Here is a 21,877-nt window from a genome sequence, read left to right on the forward strand (position 1 = left end):
ATAGCGCTCACCTTTCAGAAAATACAATTAACACATAAAACTGCTTTCCTTGCAGTTCTATTATCAAAGTTTTACTCTATAGGTAAGCATTTGAAAGACTTGTAGCAAATATTTTCACCAATATCTTGATCACCTTAATGATGGACGATGGATCAAGTGAAGGGGAAAAGCATGACGTTTGGTGCCAGGCACACCTGTGGAAGTTCTGGTTTACTGCATGGCAGCCATGTGACTTCTGACATATTACCTAACTTCTTGGAGCCTGAGTCTCATTGGTAACATAGAGATAACAATACCTACTTCACAGAGTTTTGTGAAAATTTGGGATAATGTATATAAAGTATCTGGCACAATAAGATAACTATAAATTTAGCTCTTTGGGAGGCAGTATGGCCTAATGGAAGGAGACTAAAGTCAGAGGTGTGGGTTCAAATCTGAACCCCACTATTTTCTACCGGGATGGCTATGAGAGCATTATTTAAACTGCAAACTCATCATCCTGCATGCAGGATTATTGTATTGACAAGTATATTAATAATGTTTGTAAAAGGTCCCAACTTAGTCCTTGGCACAAAATAAATAGCAGCTATTATGCTAAAGAATACTTGTGTAAAGAAAGGCAAATTCAAAAGATTTGATTATTTTCTGGAAGAGCCACATTCTGGTTCTATTATAAGGGTCTTTCACTTCCCTCTCTAACTGCTGTGAGTTACCTATCTCCATAATGCTTAATTTGTGTTACGTTGTTGTTAAGATTTAATAGTTCCAAAAAAAAAGATGGGGTGAGGGATGATGGTAGTTTGAGGGGGCAGAGGATGGAGAGGAAGACAATTGAATCAAAACTGTACTATATTCAAGTTAGAAGGTATAAGTTGTTCTCCTTCCTCTCACTTTGAATCCTAAGTATCCATGACGTAAGATATTACTCTTATGTACTTTGTCATATCTTGCATTCAAGCATTTGCAGATAATGCAGTTTTAGAAAAAGTCAACCTCGTAGGTTGTTTGTATCAGGCTTCCTTGTTTTTAAATATCGTTTACACTCAAATTCAAAGAGTAGCCAACTTCTTCACAAAATAAAGGAAACTTAAGGTAGTAATTTTCCATCTCCGTTTCACAGAATGCCAAAGTTAAAGGGTCACCACTCAGAGCCATCAAAGGAATAAAGCGAAGTGATTACAACAGTTTTTAAGGAGGACAAAAATCAAAACAAGATGCAAACAAGAAATAATAGGAATAGGCAGAAAAATAAACATACAGTGATGTTTCTTTATTATGATTATAAAGATGATAGATGAGTAAAATCAAGTTACATTTAAGTTGTAATGGAAGAAAATAATTGCAGCCTTCCATCAGGAAACCACAAGGACCATTATTGATCCGTCATCCTCAGGGCATGTCTAGTAATATTTAATAAAATAAACAAAGATTTATAACTTTTCTAGGCCATATATCTATAATCTCCCACACCACTTGAACTGTGAATGTGGAGTCAATCTTACAAATAGCATCTGTGTAATTATACTGGCTTGGCACGCCTTATTTAAACAATCTAGCACTCTCAAGAGAATATTTTGTATTAGGAATGAAAAATGTGAACTCAGAGTATAGAGTTTTTTACCTATTGTGCTCAAAAATGAGAAAATGTTATTCAATATGAAAAATGTTGTTAAGGATTCTTCATTCGTAATATTAGACAGTCTTCCAAACCTAACTACTAAGTATCTTGGCCATATGCCAAATGTAATAGCTACCAAAGCAGAATCTTGCAAGAAAGAAAGTCCTTGAGGTACAAAGATTCAATGTACTTTTTTAAAACTGTAAGTAAAAGGTTATTAATTTTACATTTCATTTCTTTTTCTTCTCTAGACACTACTTCATCCTCTCCCAGGCTCAGGGATTCACCGCTTCCTAACTTCTTTATTTGAATAACTAATTCCATGAAAAGTGGCATACTGCATTACTTTATTAAAATAAATTTAAAATTAATTTCTTTTCAGAATTTTGTAACATCCCATGAGATCATTGGACACACCCTGGGAGTGTTAGAAAACATGTGACAGAATGAACCACTAATTCCTTTTGCCTTTTCCCTTCCTCCTGTGGGCTCATTCACAGGTCTCTCTACCCCAGAAAAGATGAAAAGGCAAAGGCAGGATGTTTTTATAAGCTAATAGCAAGAAAACACAATTAATGCTGAAACTGTCACCAAAACTGTGAGTAGGTTTTACCTGTGGGTTATATTAATTTATGATTTGATTGATAATATCTCTCACTCATGTAGGGAATGAAGCGTTTTAACTATGCCACATGCATTTTAAATTAATTCGATATTCTTCTTAATGTCCTTTCAAGCAGGTGGCATTATGACCTGTGTCTTATTTATGTAGTTGATTTCTACATGGAGATTCATTTGGTAAAACTGGTATCTCAAACAGCAAAAAGTTTGTACAAAATGAAATAAATCTTAAAGTTGATTTTTGTAAAGCCCAAATGTTAATTAAAAACTTTGAATCCACAACTCTGACATGATATTTTCATTGCCATAAACATGATTAGAGATCTCTGGGAAAATGTGGGATGCTGCGTTGATAAAGATATGAACCTCCTTGAGTAATAATGGATTTTTTACTCCAAATACTGTTTCACATTTTGGGTGTTACATTCTTACTTCAGACTTCTGCCTTATCAGTGGCCATCCTACCCTATGTTTGCATCTCCCCAGTCTAATAAGAAAAATGGGGAACTGTCAGAATCTGGATAGAAGACCCTCCAGGAATTTCTGCCACTGCTTATTCATGGATTGGCACAGATACTGATTCAGTGGGCACACGGAGTTCAGAATGACTCAGAGCCCAGATATGTGCCCTAAGTCACATCTCCTGTGCCCAGGGAGGACTGTAAAGTGCTCGTTATCAGGAAAATGAAACCCAGGGCTCAGCTACTCCTGAAGTCATTAAAACTCCTTTCCTTGTTTTTGTTTTTTTTTTTTTAAATAGTGAATGTGGTAACCGAATCTAGGATCCTGGATATATTCCAGTTTGCTAATTACATATTTTTTCTAACTAAAATGTTCCAGGCAGATTCATTTGCATGTGAATTACTTGCTGAGCCATGTAGACTTCCGATTCTAAAAGCCTCACTCTGCCTTGGGAAGTGGTTTACTGCACTTCACCCCAGACCTAGGCAAATGTTGGAGCAGACAAAGTGTAGTTACCCATATATGCTTCAAAAATATTCTTCCGGCTTCCCACAAGAGGAAAGAAAAATGTCTAGCAATTGCATGCTAATTTAGACTAAAGCTTTGTTTTAACCATTCTTGGTGATCACAAGTCGGGGAAAATGATTTATGAACAGTATAACTATAAAACAAAAAAAAATACATTGTGAATTCCGAGTAAAGTCTGACTTTGTTTGTCTTATTTGGGTAAATCACCAAAATGTTCATGAGTCCAAGGACATTAAAATGGTAGATGATACTTCAAATTGTGCCCTGGGTAAAAGAAGTGAATTAAGGTTAGTTTTGATTTGTAAAGCATTCTCCTCTAGGGCTGATTTTATAAAAATTAAGTTTGTTGAGTCATCTTCTCAAAATATGCAGTTCGTCATGATTAGCTAGAATTTGTGACTGTGTATCAGAAAAGTAAATTTGTATGATATTAAATTTTCTAACAATGTTTTAAATTTAAAATGCCTGGTTAACACTTGCATCTAGCAATCAGTCTGCTAACTAAACTATAGGTGAAGTCATGCTCAGGAAATGAGGAAAATGCAAAGATGAAATTGGTCTGTTAGCTCTGAGCGAATCAATAGTAAGCACTAATGCAGTAGCAGTCAATAGTGAAAACGAATATCTCTAAAACATATCTTGACAATAAAAAGTGCAATATTTTCCATTTATCTTAAGCTAATTACATTACCTGCTTGTTCTTTCATCTTATTAGTTTAAGCCAAGTGCTAGAAGCCTAACCATTTTATTTAGTGCATAAAAGGGCAAAAACCTTGTAATCATTGTTTCAGCAGAAGACAGAGGAAAGGATTAATTCATGTAACCAAGATTCAACAAGAAATTCAGCAAACATTTATTTAATCCCTAAACCTGATAGTATTTAATCTCTAAATATTTAATAATATTTAATCTCTAAATCTGCTTCTTGAAGACAGGTTCAGTAGAGCTCATTACAGTGAGCTCATTATGAGCTCTACTGTACCTGTCTTCAAGAAGCAGGTAGACTAGTGAAGATGACAGTAAACATTCAGTCATACCAATGAACGAATACATCACGATAATTTATGAAATATGCTGTGAGGGAAATAAACATCTGTGAATGCAAAAGAGAGTGAATATCTAAATTTGGTAGTCGAGTTACAAGAGGCTGTCCTGAGGAGGTGGGAGCTAACTTTTATATAAACCTTAAAACTTTAGAAAAAGCAATATGTCTTCAGTACATGGGCAAATATATAAACTAATAGTCATTAGCTATTTCGTAAGGTTTACATCTTAACTACAAGCTGCTACATTTAATCAGCTTTCTTAAGTGGGTTGTGGTCATTAGTACATACTATCTTACACTTAGAAAAACATCACAAGAAGTAGTACAATGCTGGAGAATTTAACTTTGTAAAACATTCCCTGTCTTAAAATAAATAGCTGTAAATGTGTTTAAATAATTCTTTTGTTTTCTAAATGAATTAAGTTACTTTTTATGATGTGGTTCTTCTTCATATGAAGAAAATAATATGCAGATTACTAGAAGCTAAGAACATACTTTAGATTGTGCTCACACTCACTGCCCTTCCTGGTCTGTCACCTTAATCAGCTTCATTGAAAAATCAGTGTTTCTTATACAGACCAAGTTGTTTCTTCTTTGTTTCCGTCTTCTTCCTTCTATGACCAACACTTGGGACCCTATTTGTCAGAAGAACATATTCCTCTTGGGGGAGGAGGGGATTGCCCTGTTACCAATACGTTTCATGACCAAGAGAAACATGACAATCTGAGAACACACAAAATAAGCTCTTTTGAAATTATCAAAATTATAAACATTAATAGAATTCATGGGAATGGGATGCTGAAGTGATCCCAAGTCACACTGTCCTTCTGCTTCTGTGCACTGTACTCTGCTCTGCACAATTGCATCCATTTTTAGACTGTTTCCTTCTCATGAGAATCATGTGCATGGAGGGCCAAAGAAGAGACAAGTGCTCACAAGGATATCATGAGCACCTATCAATGCACGAGGGAGTGCTCTCCAGTTAGTGCCATCTTTATATCACTCCGGTTTATAGGCAATGCCTTCATCTTTACCTACAGACACATTTTGCCTTTCTCTGTCATTTTAATTCTGTTGATCTATGTATATTTAATCATGCAAATATCTAAATAAGTTTATGTCTTATAGGGCAGGCACTTTGTCATGCTTCTTTGTACCTAACCATATGCTTTGCAAATCACAGACAATAGTGTTCATTTTATTTGATATAAAAACTTGGCTTCTCAAAAGAAATCTATGTGTTCATACAATAATCAGAGAGGATCTGAATTGCTGAAGTGTGACTGTATCATAAGCAGTATTGTTTTAGTCATCTCTACAGACCAGGAAGATTTGAAATGCAGGTGTAAAAATATGTGTGAGGCATCAAAAGAGATATTCACCTTTCTTTGTGTTCATTTTGTTTATTTTTGCTTGACCAAGAAAGAAGTGGTGTTTTCCAAGGTAATAGGAGGCTTCAGGGCTTATTCCTGTGCCTACAAGTCAGAGAGGTCACTGGCTTGCCCCTTCCTGAAGGCTATAATTACAGGCAGACGACTATTTATTTTCCAGTAAGGCGACCAGAATCTTGAGGGTAAAAAACTGTTTACAAGAGTACACTGTGTATAGGGGTTACAAACAACCTCAGGAAAAATAATAGGAAAGTGAGACTATTTTTACTCATATATGCAATAATATGAGAAGGTCCAAGACTCTGGAAATGTTCTAAAGTACAATAATAGAGGTGAATACGAGGTCAAGTTAGGTGATTCTGGGGCTTAAGGAACTGAATTAAATGAATAAAGAAGAGGAATTTCTAATAGGATATAATCTAACTGATGGTTTGTTAAATTTAAACTTATTTGTGGCTCCAACATCATGATAAACAAGAATGAATAAATGTATTAGTAAGAGTAATTGAGAAGTATTTCTAATGTGAAAAACCGCAATTACATTGGGTTTATCTGGAGCCAGTGTGGAAAACAATGAGCAATGTTTCTTTCTCTCAACTAAATTCACTCTCACTTTCAGAACTGGTACAGGAAAGGCATTGATTCAAGTAGAGTTGGGCACGCAAAGCACCAGGATCAGTTCTGTTACTGGACCGATATTAAGGATATTAGTCGATATTTGCAAAATGATTTGAAATATATAAGTAGTTTAACAAAGTAAGTAAAACTTGCAATTAATTTCAAAAGGTCAGAGCAGAGATTATTGACATATACAAAGAGGACCCACTTTATATATGGCTGCTTTGAAAAGTAATGCCATATTATGGTAAATTTTGAAATTCTGAGCTTTTTCTGTCTAGATTTTTTTTTTAAACCAAATGCTTAAGAAAAAGCATGAGACATGAGTAGCAATTACATTTTTTAGGTGGAGTAGGTAGCATAATTGTCTCATGCCTGTCTCCTGTTTCTGTTTGTTTTTAGTAGATTCTGCAAAAACAAATGGACCTTAGTATTGAAATTTTAGAGTTCACTACTTGTGGCACAGTTACAGATCAGACACAAAAATGTACACCAGGACTTCTCCACACCCCACAAAAGAAAGTTTTCTTATTAAAAATAAAAGCCTCCAAATTCTGGTGAGATCTAGGGTAACCATGGTGTTAACTATATGCTATTTGATGTCTTATAACCCTGGTGATAAGATAACAATCCAATTGAATGCAGATGAACTCATGAAAAACGAGGGATTATGAAATATTTGGAAAGTAAACACCTAAATTTTCATAAGTAAATATTAATTAAGTATTGGATATTTAGATATGAAAGCTTCCCCTGCCTGCACTTGGCTCTAGGAACCAGCTGTTAAAACTCCCAGCACCTTAGTTAATACCGTGTTTGCTGGTGGTTCAAGAACTAGTTAAGAAACAGTCACATTTTCAATTTTCACTGCCAATGTATAATAAAATCTCTGTTCCAGTGAATGGCTGGCCAATTATTTTAATAACAGTGTTGGCATGGCTTCCCTTCACCTTTCTTGCTGTTAGTAAAGCTTTCCTTTTGTATTCTGAAGTACAGATAAATCACAAATCGAACTGTTGTTTGCTTAATGCTGTGTTTACTACTAACCTTATTCTTGTCTATCAACTTGAACCCAGTTCCCCATTGGCTCAGAAAACCCTCAGTTGGGATTAAGTAATAGTTTACACAACCTTGCTCCATCATTAACCCTTGTTGACTTTCTCATTCTTGTGTTCCAGCCTCATTTAAGACTTTCTTAAGCATTCTATCCAGCTTCTGGTTTGAGGGTAACTAACAACAACTACTTAATCAAGAAATTTAATATTTCCAGGCAATCATTTGTTCTATCTCAGACCTCTGTATTAGCATAATCTAATTCAGTCTTGTATTCCTGCTTCAAAATAAAACCTGCTTCATTCATAGTAAATAGGAAGTTTAAAAATCTTTACTTCTTTTCTTCTCTACACACATAAAGCAGAAACAGAGAATTGCATGTTATCATTCCAGACAGGTTTTTTTGTTAGTGTATTGAAAAATGTTGCCAATAAGATGAAACTAGACCTCCCTGGCTCTCCACATCGCCACCCAATCTATTTGTCTCCAAACCACTGCTGGAGTAAGTAATCTTTGTTAAGATCAAACCTATTTGGATGTCTGCATCCCTTAAGATAATCTGAGGGATAATAGTATGATATTTAAAAAGTTTCTGTCCTTGGCCCTGACTATTTCGTGGTCTTCCTTCACACCCAGTGATGTGCTGGTAAATGTTTAACTGCCAATTTCTGTGGTGTAAATATCCCCACCAAGCCAGTTTCAAGGTACCACTGAAACAGCATTAGTTGCTGAAAAACAATGAGAAAGCAATGTGTATACTTAGTTCTGTTAACAGTTATGAGATGGCTCAAACACAGCACTGCCACCCTGTCCTACCCATAGCCTGTCATTCTGATAATTTCCAGAATCTGTCAGCCTCCCTCAAAACCCTGACTTAACACATGTAGCTTGGTCTGCTTCGGATTCCCTTTAACACTCATTTTGTCAAGTTAACACTTTTTCCCTATTCTTTAAAACTTCCACTCAGGCATTTTCTTCTCCAGGAAATTTTCCCTAGCCTGCACCTCATCCCCTGCCCCCCATATTCTGGATTTGTTGCCTTTCCTGAGCACACCAGTAGCACTCATTGCTTATTTCTACCATGTGTCTTACCATACTCCATGGTAATGTGTTCAGCAGTTCCAATGTTAGCCCCTTGAGGAGATGAACTATGGCATTTATCTCCACAGCCCCAGCACCCAGCACAACAGCTTGAACAATATATACATTTATCGGATGAGCAAATAAGTATGACAGAGCCCTATATGTAAAATATATTACTATAAATAGAATGCTGATTCATAAAAATAATTATTTAGATAAAACAGTTTTTCAGCTCTCCCCTAAATCCCTAAAAACTAATTTATAGAGTTGGGGAGTTTTCAAGAGTTAAATTAGCACTGAAGAAAAACTGGGGAGTTTCACTCACTATTACCTATGCCCTTGCCCTGCCCACACACCCTTCTCCGTTCAGCAGTCTGCGATGAATATTGATCAAAGAACAAAGAAGGAGAAAAATGAAAAGAAAAGGAAATATCAAGATAGGGAGGGTGAGTAGATCGAAATTCCAGAGCCTTGTAATAGAAATTTGGAACACAGAATTAAAGTCATTAAGAAGAGAAAGAGAATATGTTCTCTGCTCCTTAAGGTTTCCTCAAGCCTTTCAACAGCACTCACCCTTTGAGCGGATGATACTATCTGTCAGAGAGACTTTACACAATGCTTTAGAGATACCCCCTTGAAGCTTTCGTTTGAAATTCATGGATTTTCACTCTTGGCCACCAATCTATGATCTCATGTTGAAAATGATATATGGGTTACAGAAAAGAAGTTAAGGGCAAAGTTCTTTATCAACACCATCCCTCCTATGGCCACAGAATCCTAATCCCAGTGGCAGCCTTCATAGGCACCAAGTACATGCTTGATACAGACAGAAGCTTTCCTGAGCTTGGCCTTGGTGTAGAGGCTGTGGTAAGGGCTTCTGGCAGGAATCTTGGCCGCTGAGAAGGAGAGCCCACTGATGGAGGTTTCTGATCAACAGGACCTATCAGAAACAAGGGGAGCAGATAAATAAAGCATCTCACTCCACGGTGGCAAGATGGAAAGGAGGGATAAGAGGTCATGACAGTTGGATTAATGACAGGCTAGAATATAGTCATGAGCTTGAACAATGTATTGGGGCACAATTGAAGGACTCTTGTTTCATCCATCTTTCATCTCTCCTGGCCCTCCGTGAATACATTTATCAACCTGTTTCTGTTGAGTGTGACACTGTTAAGCACATAAACAGATCATGGCTCTTATTATCTCCATGAAGAACTACTTCTGTTTTATTTGTTAGCACAGGGTAATTGGTGTTGTGTCTTCTGAAAATCTCTTATACTTCTGTGAGTAAGTGCATTGAAATTTGGTTTCTGTTAACTAAGTAGAGGAAAGCAGAAAACCTCTTTGCACTAAGCATTAAAACCTTCCTAGTTTGGAACAATTTTCTTTATGAATCACTCTGTCACTCCTGGCTATGATTGAAGTGCAGTATGAAGGCTGCTAACCGAAACCACATGGACGCAGTCTGTTTCAGATCTGATTCACCTTAGGAAATGATGATAAAGAAGCAAAAGTTTTAACACTTAGAATTCCAAAGTCCATATCATTGTAGAATTGACTCTTTTGAATTGTGCTGATACCCCAAGAAGAGAGTACTTATTGATTTCATTTATATTTAAATTTATTCATACACATGTATTTATAAACCCAAACACATATATACATAAGATAGATTCTGCTCCAAGTATTTTTCTCTCTTTTCTCTTTACCAATCCAGCTTCCATGAAGAACTGGCTCAATTTCAACCTCTCCTATGAGCCTTCTCCAGCTGTTTAAGCCCACACGGATCTTATTCTTTTCCTACTCTTAGAGGATTTACAGCCAGTACAATGTTTTCAAAATGTAGCTATCAACTGAGTTCTTATACTTTGCATCAGTTAGCGATTGTATGTGTCAATCTTTTATCTCCCCATGTAGATACTGGACCTCAGATAGAAGCATTTGCCAGGATTAACAAACAATAGCCTTATTTTAAATACTCAACAAGTGAAAAATTATTTTCCCATGGTTACACACACACACACACACACACACACATACACACAGACCACGGGGACCTTATGGCCCTCAAAGACTAGCATATTTTCTATCTAGCCCTTTCCCAAAAAACATGTGCCAACCTCTGCATTAGAGAATAATGAAAAATGATAGTGGACAGATAACAAATTTTGGAGACCCATGGATGACCTTACTTATGAACGTCAGTAATTCTATACAATAGGTATGAGTGTTTCCATTTTACAGATGAAGAAATTGAGGCTCATTAATCTAAACAATTGGACTTTGTCTTCATAGGCATTACGAGGACTCACTAGACCAGTAATAGTGATAGTAATAACTGTTTAGTTGCACTAAGCAGGAATTTATGCCTTTTTTATTTGTTGCCATGTCCTTCAGCACCTAGAAGAGTCTACCACATGGTATGATTGTATTCTAGAGCTCCCATAACAACTCACCAGAAATGTACCCTGATGTGGTTCTGTAGACCAGATGTCTGAGATCCAGGCGTCAGCCAGGGCCATGCTCACTCTGGAGGCTCTGGGGAGGACTCCTTCCTTGCTTCTTGCAATTCTGGTGTCCCAGGTACCTTAGGTCGTGGCAGCTTCATTCTCATCTCTGCCCTTCTTTATGTGGCAGTCCACCAAGTGTCTCTCTGTGTCCCTCTTCTTATAAAGGCAACAGTCATTGAACTCAGGGCCCACACTAAATCCAGGATGATTTCATCTCAAGATCCTTAACTAATTACATATCAAAGAGCCTATTTCCAAATAAGGTCACAATCTGATGTTCCAGATGGAATTTTGGGAAGACATTATTCTGCCTACTATAGATCTTCTAAATGAAGTGACCATTTAACATGTTCCTGGCACAGGATTCATTTCATTTAAGCCTCAAAACAAATCTGCTATATTGGTATGTGTTTTCCCACTTTACAAGTGAATAACTGAGGTTTAGAGATCTAGGAATCCTAAAGCTGCACAGCTAGAAAGGGCAGGGCCACTCCTGACCCACCTTCTCTGCTAGGTTAACATGGTTGTCACAGGACATGCTGAGAAGGTGTTTAGGGAGCATTACACTAAAAAGTTGAAGTGAAGATTCTAGAATCAAAGGAATCAGATTGTAGGAGGCCATGTAAGTGATTTCCTTTAATTCAGTAGAAAAGTATATAAAAATCTGCCAGGCATGGTGGCTCATGCCTGTAATCCTAACACTTTGGGAGGTCGAGGCAGAAGGATCACTAGAGCCTGTGAGTTCAAGAGCAGCCTGGGCAACAAGGCAAAGTCCCACCTCTACAAAGAAATACAAAAGTTAGCCAGGTGTGGTAGCTCACGTCTGTAGTCCAAGCTACTCTGGAGGCTGAAGAGGGAGGATCTCTTGACCCGAGGACAAAGGAGGTTGCAGTAAGGCAAGATTGTGTCACTGCACTGCAGCCTAGGTGACAGAACCAGACCCTTTCAAGGAAACAAGGAAGAAAGAAGGAGAGAGAGAGAGAAAGAGAAAGAAAGTGAGGGAGGGAAGAAAGAAGGGGGAGAGAGAGAGGGAGAAACAAAGACAAAAGAAAAGAAAGAAAGAATCATTGATTAAATATGAACAATAAAGGAAAGACTCACAGATGGTTCCAATCTCAAACTTGCAGAGAGGGTAGCTGTTGATGCATTGAGAAATAGGAAGCTGGAAGAGGAAATCAGTTTGAAGAGAAAAGTGATGACTCTGAGTATCATCGATGGCATATTCAAACATAGCCTGAAGGCAGTTGCAGAGACAGAGCTGGTCCTTGGAAGATAGGGACACTGAGTGTGTAGAGTTAGGTCATCACCACGAGGCTGTGAGAGCAGAGCCACAGTAGCTTCCATCACCTTGTGAATCACCAGTGCTCAGCCAGATCCTGCTTATGCTGTGCGCACCGCGGTCTGGCTGCACACTCAACCGCAGAGCATGCCCTCTCTGCCTAGGGCAGAAAGAAATCGAAGCCTCTTTAACACTGCCCCCCAGCTTTGCTCCCCTGCTAGGACTTCCAGGCCATGGCTATTGAAGCTGTAAGGCGGGATTACTTCCTTAAGGGGAGTTAGTGGAGACAGAAGTATTAAGGAAGCCTCTTTCTTTTCATCTGTGCCCTGAGCACATCAGACGGAGTCCTCTTCATAGCACAAGACAACATGGTCAGATTCTTAGGGTTTGAGCACGTCACCCTAACAGTCTGGTTGTGCACTGAGGACTCCAAAGAGAAGGACCTGCTCTGCCAGAGAGCTCTTTTGCATTTTACAGAGAATTCTGGCTTCAGTGTCAACATCTTATGCATCTGAGTACAGACAGTAAAGAGTTAAAATATGTCTATAAGAAATAGAGCCAGACACTGAAATTCAAAGTTCTGTGCCTCTGCATGCAGTCAGTTCCACATCATCCTCTCTCCCGGTTCTACTTAATAAAAGAATCACATGAGTGAAATTTAGGGAAATAAGAATTCCCGAAATTAAAGCAATTAAGTTTTCAGTCAACTGTATGAAAAGCTCTAGACAAAGGGGGACTTTCTATTTTGAAATATGTGTTTCCCAGAAAACCATTACTATATGTAGCTAGAATTTGTACAAAGAATGATTACGAATAAAACGTGTATTCAAATGCTTCTGGAAATTCAGTCATGGTCAAGGAGGAGAGAAAGGTGATGTAACTGGCAAAGATTTGACAAGATAGTACATTTTTAAAAAGTTTTATCTTCAAGACTGATTTAAATTATCTATAGATGAGCTAAATCTGTCCTATAGATCAATTAAATGAATCACTATTTTAAATATATCACATCCTTAATTACACTGAATTAAATATAATTGCATATTCACTGCATACATCATAATGTTAACTAGGGGAAACATTTTGAATCAAATACATTGAGATTAAATAAATAGCACTTCAATTTCTTTTTTATGAAAAAGCTATATGACTGACTCAGGTAAAAAAATATCTGGCAAGTACTCATAGAAAGGTAAAGAAAGACTAGATTCATTGAAGTATCACATCAAGGCTTACAAATTGTAGAGGAATTCCTATTCTTTTAACTCTACAACAGTGTAGAAGACTTTGGGTTAAGGAAACAAGTTTGCAACAAGTTTTCTTAAAAAAATAGAACAGGTTGTTTACCATTGCGTCTCAGAGTCATATAATTATTTTAGAAGTGGATAAGCCTTAAAAAGCTCAATGCTTTTAAAAACTTCCTATAGAATCCAGAGTCTATCTAGATTTTGGGGCAGCCTGTAGTGGTTGGAAGACCATGACTGTTTCCTCATTTGGTCATCTAAACCTCCCAAGCAATGATTTGTTCTGACAACAGACTGATGACAGTTTTTTTGACTCCTTGGAGTCGAAAAAAAAATCAGCAAGGGAAGCTTTGGGAAGCCACCTGTAGAGCTGGAAGAGAATTTTGAAATCAATTCACTCAACCCCTCTCTTTACAGACAGAAAATGTGCAATTAGGTTGGTGGTGAAGACCCTGGGGCCAGATATCTTAGGCTCAGTCATAGCCCTGCACTGAGGATAATGTGAACACTCAGTGCCTCTGTTTCCTCCTAGGCTTCTTGTTCTGAGATTCCATGAATTAATATTTGTAAAATGCTTAGAACTGTATCTAACACATTGTAAACACTAGGAACAAATGCTAAGATCATGCAACTCATCAAAGCCTCCCTGGGGTAGAACCAGCCCTGTCACAGGAGCATCCTTGCTCTTCTTTTAGACCAGGTTCTGAGGCATCCCTCGAGTGTGGGTGGGTCTCAGAAACACTGTAGGAGCCTATACATTAGAAGTATGATGTAGTGTAAGGAATATAGGATTTGAAATCAACAATTAGGATTCGAACTCTAATATTTATAGACTCAAATCTCTGAATCTTACGTCTTCATCTGTAAAATTATGATGATCATAAGAAACCCAAGTCACAGACTTGTTCAGGGGATCAAATGAGATAACGTACTTTGAAAACCATAATCTACTCTGCAAATGTTATGTAACATTACAATTGTGAGCTCAGCAAAGCCGTGAAAATATTTCAAAACTGCTTAAGACATCAAGAAGTTGGGCTGGAGAAAATTCTTAATAAGCTGTCTCCACATCCTCATTTTCCATTTATTTCTTGTTTTAAAATTTATTTTTCTTATGATATACTTTATATATGTGAAAAAATTGTGTACAGTTATGCATTGCTTAACAGTGCTTACGTTCTGAAAAATGTGTGAATAGGCAATTTTGCCATTGTATGAACATCGTAGAGTGTACTTGTACAAACCTAAGTGATACAGCCGACTACACACCTAGGCTGCATGGTATGGCCTTTTGCTCCTAGGCTACAAACCTGTATAGCATGTGACTCTGCTGAATACTGTAGGCAATTGAAGCACAATGGTAACTACTTGTGGATATAAATATATCTTTATAAATATGCAAATATATATTTAGATATACTAGTATATATATTATAGATATAAATATATAAACACATCTACAGATGTACTATATATTTATATACTAGAAAAGGTACAGTAAAAATGTGATATTGTTAGCAGAGTGTGGTAGCTCATGCCTGTAATCCCAGTACTTTGGGAGGCTAAGATGGGAGAATTACTTGAGCCCTGTCATTTGAAGTCACAGTTAGCTATGGTCACACCACTGCACTCCAACATGGGTGCAGAGAGAGAGGGAGATCCTGTCTCTAAAAAAAAAAAAAAAAATTAAAATGTTATGGGACCACCATAGTATATTCAGTCTATCATTGACTAAAATGTCATTATGCAGCACATGACTCTATACATGTGTATATGTATCTATGCACACACAGTATATATATATATGTACACACACATATATGTATGTGTTGTGTGTATATATACATTTTATACATATTTTAATATATTTATATATATACTATTTGTATATTATATATATTTTTTATACATATATAAAATAAAACAAGCACTCATATCTCTACCACCAGGCTCAAAAAGGGAGTATTACCTTTGAAATCTCCTGAATGTCCCATCCTAGCAATATTCCTCTCCCTCCTGGAAAGGTGGATAAACAACAACTGTGAGTCTTGTGTTTGTCTTTCCTTTGCCTATAATTGCATTACACGTGTGTGTGCCCAGAGATTATTCTTTATTGGATGCATGGGGTTTCTCTCTTGACTCAGAGATCTCAAGTTAGATGGTATCTTCCTGCAGCCTTATAGTGTCCACCTTATTCTTTGTCACTATCTCCCTTTCCCCAGCCAATAAAGCACATTACCTCTGTCATTTGAATGAACTCATAAAGAGAGATTTTAGAAAAGAGCGGAGTTCACCTCAGGGTCACCTGAGCAAGGAATAGGTGTCGATGATTGTGGAAAGTGAGCACAGCTGCCAAACCAGTGCAAGGACCCAAGAAATGGGAGGGTTTTAATTCAGGATAACCACTCCGAGATTCACTGGATGTTCCAGATAGTCACCTTGCCTTACACCTTAAGGGAGGAAAGGCTAAAAAGGTAAGTCAAGGCAGATTTGAAAGCTATACGAAGGAATTTGGACTTTTCCTGCAGGCCTTTGGGAAGCAACTAAGGTTTTGAAGAAGGGAATGACAGCTTGAGACTGCTTCAAGGCAGAAGAGGTGGGAGACCAGAAGGCCAGTGGGGAAGCACTAGGCTGCGCCAGGGGTGCAGGTGTGGCTGGAAGGGCTGCCCAGGAGCAGGACTGTGGACAAGGCTGAGCAGGACTTACTGACTGGTTAAATATAGGAATGCCAGAGAAAGAGGAGGTGGTGATGACTGAAATTTCAGAGTTACCTAAATGCAAGCACGGTATGTTCATAACCAAAATAGGTAACAAGGAGAACTAGATTTAAGAGCTAAGCTGATTAGTAAAGAATGCTGGTTTTATCTCTGCTGTTATCTAGAAAATAAAGATTGATTTCAGCCTTAAAATGAGGAAGTTAAATGGGATGATCTGGAAAGTCCTTTCCATTTTTGTAATTGTGCAATTCTCAAAACATTGCCCAGAATAGTAAGCAGAAGCAAAGAAATTCAGGAGTTTGACCATCAGAGAGAGCTGTTTTGTGATGCTTGCTCCAATGGGAACTGGGCACTATGACTGAGCCTTCGTCTCACTGAGTCTCCTCCTCCCTGAAACTGAGTGTGATAAAACCTCACAGGGCTGCTGTGAGTCTTATTGTACATGAAAATGCCTATCTCAGTGCCTGGCACATTCTGGGTGCAGGAAAAAGTTTGATTTCCTCCCTCCCTTCCTTCCTTCCTTTTTCCTCCCTTTGTTACCATAGGACAGAGTTAGGCTGGTTCCCTCCTAGTGCTGGTGTGAAACCTGCTCTTTAGACTCTTCTGCACTTCCCCAAAGCAGCTACTGTCCCAGAGAACTGTGCCAGCGATGCTCAGTTTTACCCTAAGGCACGAGACCTCCTGGCTTTGAGGGAAGCACAGGTAGCAAGGAGACCCCTGGCAGCAAATGTGTAATTGTTCTTCCAGCTAGGCCCCAATCCCACCCTAAATGCCACATCCAGGAACTGTGTGTGAAGTGCTGAGATAAAGCAACCCTATCTTTTCCCCACAAAGGAGCAGCAAACATTTCACTGATTATCTTTGAGGGACGTAGTGAATTGGACTGAGATGCAGTCATATTTGTGCAGTGCTTTATGTCTGAAATACTGAGAGCTTAATCCAAGGCTTCCTTGTTGGTTGAAGTCCCACTGTTAGAGCTCAGAGACTGTGCAGCTCTGGAAGCCAGTCCCTGATGCCTTGATCCCAATCATTGAGTTTATCAGGATTCTCCAAAGGAAGAGACAAGGAGCACCTCTCCTGCAGTGAATGCTGGAGTGTTACTATTTCCTAGGGGCTAGTGCCTCCTTCTGCGGACCTCAGCTATGGAAAAAATGAAAAAGAAAAAGGTTGGAGTCCCCTGGCTTATGAAATTTGAATGCCACTTGAACCTGACATGTTTATTTTTTATCTGTAAATCACACAAGATCGAGAAGTTCTGTAGATCCTATTCCAACATTGTGCAGTGTCTCTATATTTACAAATTTTATTGGGGGGCAATAGAGACATAATTTAATTCTATTAATTCCTGAGGAGGTAGTATTTAGAGATCTCACTAATTCCTGTTCTGAAGGAGAAGCCTTGAAGTGTGGAATATAAATATTTCATTAACTCTAATACAGAATTCTACATTTATGCCTTACATGTGTGCAAATAGGTGCATAGAGGCTAAAGTTCTGGTTGTATTGCTCTCCCTCCACTTATAAAAGATCAGCAAGTTCCTACAAGCTTGCAGATTCTCTGAGAAGATCCTTAATGGCCATCTCCTCTTCATTCCTCTGCTTGCCCCGTTCATCAAAACCAACCACAAACTGGTTTTGTTGAACGGGGTAGGCAAATGTGTTTTATCCCTGGTGACTTTTTGCAGCTGCACTAATTTTTCAGCAGGCTGTCATTCAATGCCTACTGTGTGCTAGGCACAATGCAGGGCCCTGGGGATAAAAGATGATAAGAAAATTCCTGAGCTCTTGTTGATAAAAGGCTGCTAGTTTATGGTCAAAGACTCTCATTCACACCCACCAAATTGTTTCTATATCCCAATGAATCCCTTAGATCTCTGGTAGCAGCATACACCAGGTCAAGTTGGAGTCCTTAAAGTTCCCAGGATGTCACCTAGACTTAGAGATAAAGAAACACTAACAAAAGAAGAAACAAGACAACCACAAAAACCTGACCTTTATAATGTAACACTGCCACCTCTATAATGGAATACTTCAGATAGCCTTAGATTTAAAATTGGTCTTTGCTCCTTTAAGCAGATTCCCTTAGCTCTGGCTATCTCTGCAAAATGGATGATTGATCACCAACAGAAACTTAATTATCAATTAATCAGTTACTATTGAATTGCTGGTACATCTCAGTTATCTGCTACTCCTCAGAGTATTCTATAGTACTTCAGTGAAGAAATGCTTCTAATTAAGCAGGGAAATAGCACTTACTAATATATCAAAGTAAATGCCTACACCTAAAACATTGTATTAATTACAAGAGTCAGTGGGTTTAGCATCTCTAAGATTGTTGGCTAATTTATTGCCACTGAAAATGAAGAAATAGTTGTTGATATATAAATAGAGCATTTTAGGTGGGTTTTAATCATAAAAGTCAATAGACGTAAAAACTCTGCATTGCATGTGATAGACATTTAACACTAAGGAATAAGGTTGCTATACAGAAGGATAACTAAACGTTTTTACTTGTTTGTTCTTAAACAGTAAAAATGGTTTGAAATATATTTTGATCATTTTGTGATTATTATATAGGACAATAATAGAGAATTACTTACTTTCTAATGATTTTCCTGGATTATAGTTACATACGAAGACCTAATGAAATTTGCTCTCCTTTTCTTCCAAGTTGCACATCATTTTCCGTAATACCTTCTCCTGTCCCCATCGTCTACCCCAGATTTACCAATTCCCAGCTATCCCCTCAGGACAGTCAAGAGCCAAACACTCCTATTTGTCCCTTATAAACTCTTTTAACTCTCCAATTTCTGCGGGGAGGGAAAAACGCTTTAATAATATAGTTTTATATCTCCATACTCATCCCCCATCTATCTATAATTGATTCACTTGTTCATTCATTCAATTCATATGTACTAAACATCTACTATGCATGATAGGTAATAAACTACTAGCAATACCATGTTGGATGAGTAGGGTCCCTGATTGCAGAGAGCTGCTTAGGAGAAGTTTCACATTATCTTATAAATCACGCAAGCAAATGTTAAGTTGCAGCTTGTAACTATGTTACAGCTATGCTATGGTGCACAGGTAAAAGGTATCATGAGAATCTATACTAGAAAGAAGCATTAGACCTGGATAGTGGGGTCAAGGCAGGCCTGCTGAGGAAATGGTGACAAGCTAAGATCTGAAGGAGATGTAGGAGTTAACAAGGTGAATGGAGGTGGAAGAAGCAGTTCAAGCAGGGAAATAGCATATACAGCGTTCCTAAATGGGAGAACACATGACATATTTGGAGAGGTGAAAGAAGGCCTGCTCGCTGGAGCACTAAGAACACAGATCTGGAGAAGCTGGGCAGGGGCCAGATGATGGGAAGGGAGCTACACAGGCCATGTGAAAAATGTTGTTCTTTATCCTAAGAGCAATGGGGAAGCATTAAGAGAGGGGATGTGGTCAGATTTGTGTTTGAAAAGCAAATCCTGCTGTAATGTGAGGAACAGATCACCTGGCAAGGGTAACAATGGATGTGGTGGGTCTAGTTAGGAAGCCAGCCATCCAGGAAGGAGTGGGGTGGCTAGGATGAACATTGGGAGGAAGGGCACGAGATGGAGAAGACTGGATGGGTCTAGGAGGTATTTAGAAATGATATTGTGGGAATTGGTGATGGATTATATATGGGGACTGAGGGAGAGGGAGGAATTGGGGATGATAGTTAGATTTCTGACTTGTGCATCTGGAGGAATGGTAGAGCCATTCACTGAGGTGCATAGTATCCTAAGATCAGGCAGGGGGAAGATTGTGGTTTCTGCTATGGGCATGTTGTTGAATCTGAGGTCTCTCAGGTATAAGAATGGAGATACTTAAGTGATGTTATCTACAAGTCCTGGGCTCTTTTTGTTTGTTTTGTTTTTATTGCATAGGAGGTCTTCCAGAAAACCTACTAGACAAATGCTAAAATAAATAGAACACTCATTCTGGGTTCTTTTGTGAGAGCTTTATATAAACTAGCTCATTTAATAGTTACACAAGCTCTATAATGTAAGTAGTATTTTTTTAGTTATCTCTATTTTACAGAGGGAGGGGAATAAAGCACAGACATTACATGATTTTTTGAATACGGAAAGATTGTTACATAAAGCAAGTAAACACTAGGGACCAGGATTTGGTGCAAGCACATGGATCAGTGCTCTGTGGCCGCCCAGTGAGTTATCCGTTAACCACCACTCCCCACCATCTCTCTGCACAAGAATGCACAAATGCACATATTTAAATATATAATGTCAGAGCATGACTCTAACATTTATTATTATCCAGTTGAAATTCATCTCATTGGACTTGCCTGCTAGAAGCATTACCTTTGTGTCAAGGGCTGAGACTTTTAAAAGTTTTGTTTTTCTTATAATGGCAGCATCTAAGTTCCATCTTTAGGCATGCACGTGTTGAACCATGGTGTGAATTGCAATAGTAACGTTTTGGAGTCTATAGATAATGCCTAGTGAAATTGGAGCCATTCAGTCACTAGAAATATTTATGCCTATCTGTGGCTATTTGTCTATTTGCATGATTATCCTTGCCATTCTCCTCCAAGCTCTGAAAAGACACACTAAAAAGTTTTTTACCAGCTTGTTCTCGTCTGGACTCACATTAACTCTATGAACATATTTTATTCCAGACATTTCAGAGAAATTTACTAGGCTGTGAAGCACGCCACGATGAATATCGAACAGAGTTTACCACAGCTTTGCAGCGCATTGACTTATTCGCAGGTCAATTCAACAAAGTCCTCTTAACGTCTATATCCACCTTCATTAAAGGAGACCTCACCATTGCTAATCTTGGGACATCAGAGGGCCGCTTCATCCAGGTAAGGGCTTTCTGAGAGTAGCTGTGTCTGTTCGATCTGGTATTGTGCAATTAATTTGCTTTTGTTTTTGCAGTAAGGTATTTGCAAATACTGTAAGGTTCAAGTCATAGTAGAAAGTGGAGACACGGACTGAAAGCCAAACAATGAAGCCTGATTCACTTTCTGTGAAATGTATGGTCTTTTTTTGTTAAGTTCTTGAAGCTTTCAGTTTGAATGCGGTTGCTTTAATTTTCTTGTCCAGAGTGGTTTGGGGTTTTTTTTCCCCGTTCATAATTTCTGTCACATGATTGGAAAATAAAATGAAACAAGTAAGGCAGTTCCAGACCAATTTTTTTCTATTTCAAGGGAAGCTCCAGATCAAAGGAGAGCTATTGTGTGAACCGTGCATCTCCATGAGAAGACACAATCACATCATTGAGAAATATTGGCAGGAGTTAGGAAGGGACATGATCATCAAAATCCCATTGTAACTCAAGCTCTCCTGATTCTGCAAAATGGTAGGGTCGGAGGCAAATAAGTTCAAATACTAAAAAAAAAAAAAAAAAAAAATTAAGAAATAGTTTTAATGGATAGCAATGGTATTTCCCTACAACAAAGTTTCCATTTTGACTTACTGTGTTTCCTAGATACAAGAACCATAGCACCTGAAGAAATGAAAATGTTCCCTTGTTGAGTTAGTATTATTATTTTGTAGTTATGGGTGCTTTCAATGTTAGTGGATTCTTGAGGAGGGAAGAATGACAATAGCATCTATGGAAATACTGAATTTCTATGAATACTAGAAATTTGTTTTAAAGGGAGATGCTTATTTCATAATCAACTGATACAGTTAATACCCTCATCAG

At 38.0% G+C, this 21,877-nt stretch overlaps 1 protein-coding gene and 1 pseudogene across 4 annotated transcripts in view; one reads left to right on the forward strand and one right to left on the reverse strand.

The window, feature by feature from the left end:
• The window catches only part of MET (MET proto-oncogene, receptor tyrosine kinase), a 121,948-nt gene that overhangs the window by 32,712 nt on the left and 67,359 nt on the right, over nucleotides 1-21,877 (forward strand). For all 4 annotated transcript variants that reach the window (XM_078343250.1, XM_002751769.7, XM_078343251.1 and 1 more), the window contains one exon: nucleotides 20,841-21,032. In XM_078343250.1, the coding sequence (XP_078199376.1) occupies nucleotides 20,841-21,032 (192 nt within the window). The remainder of the gene's footprint in view (nucleotides 1-20,840; nucleotides 21,033-21,877) is intronic.
• Nucleotides 20,088-20,139, reverse strand: LOC118143973 (U7 small nuclear RNA; annotated as a pseudogene).

Source organism: Callithrix jacchus, chromosome 11 (assembly GCF_049354715.1).
Source record: "Callithrix jacchus isolate 240 chromosome 11, calJac240_pri, whole genome shotgun sequence".
NCBI lineage: Eukaryota > Metazoa > Chordata > Mammalia > Primates > Cebidae > Callithrix > Callithrix jacchus.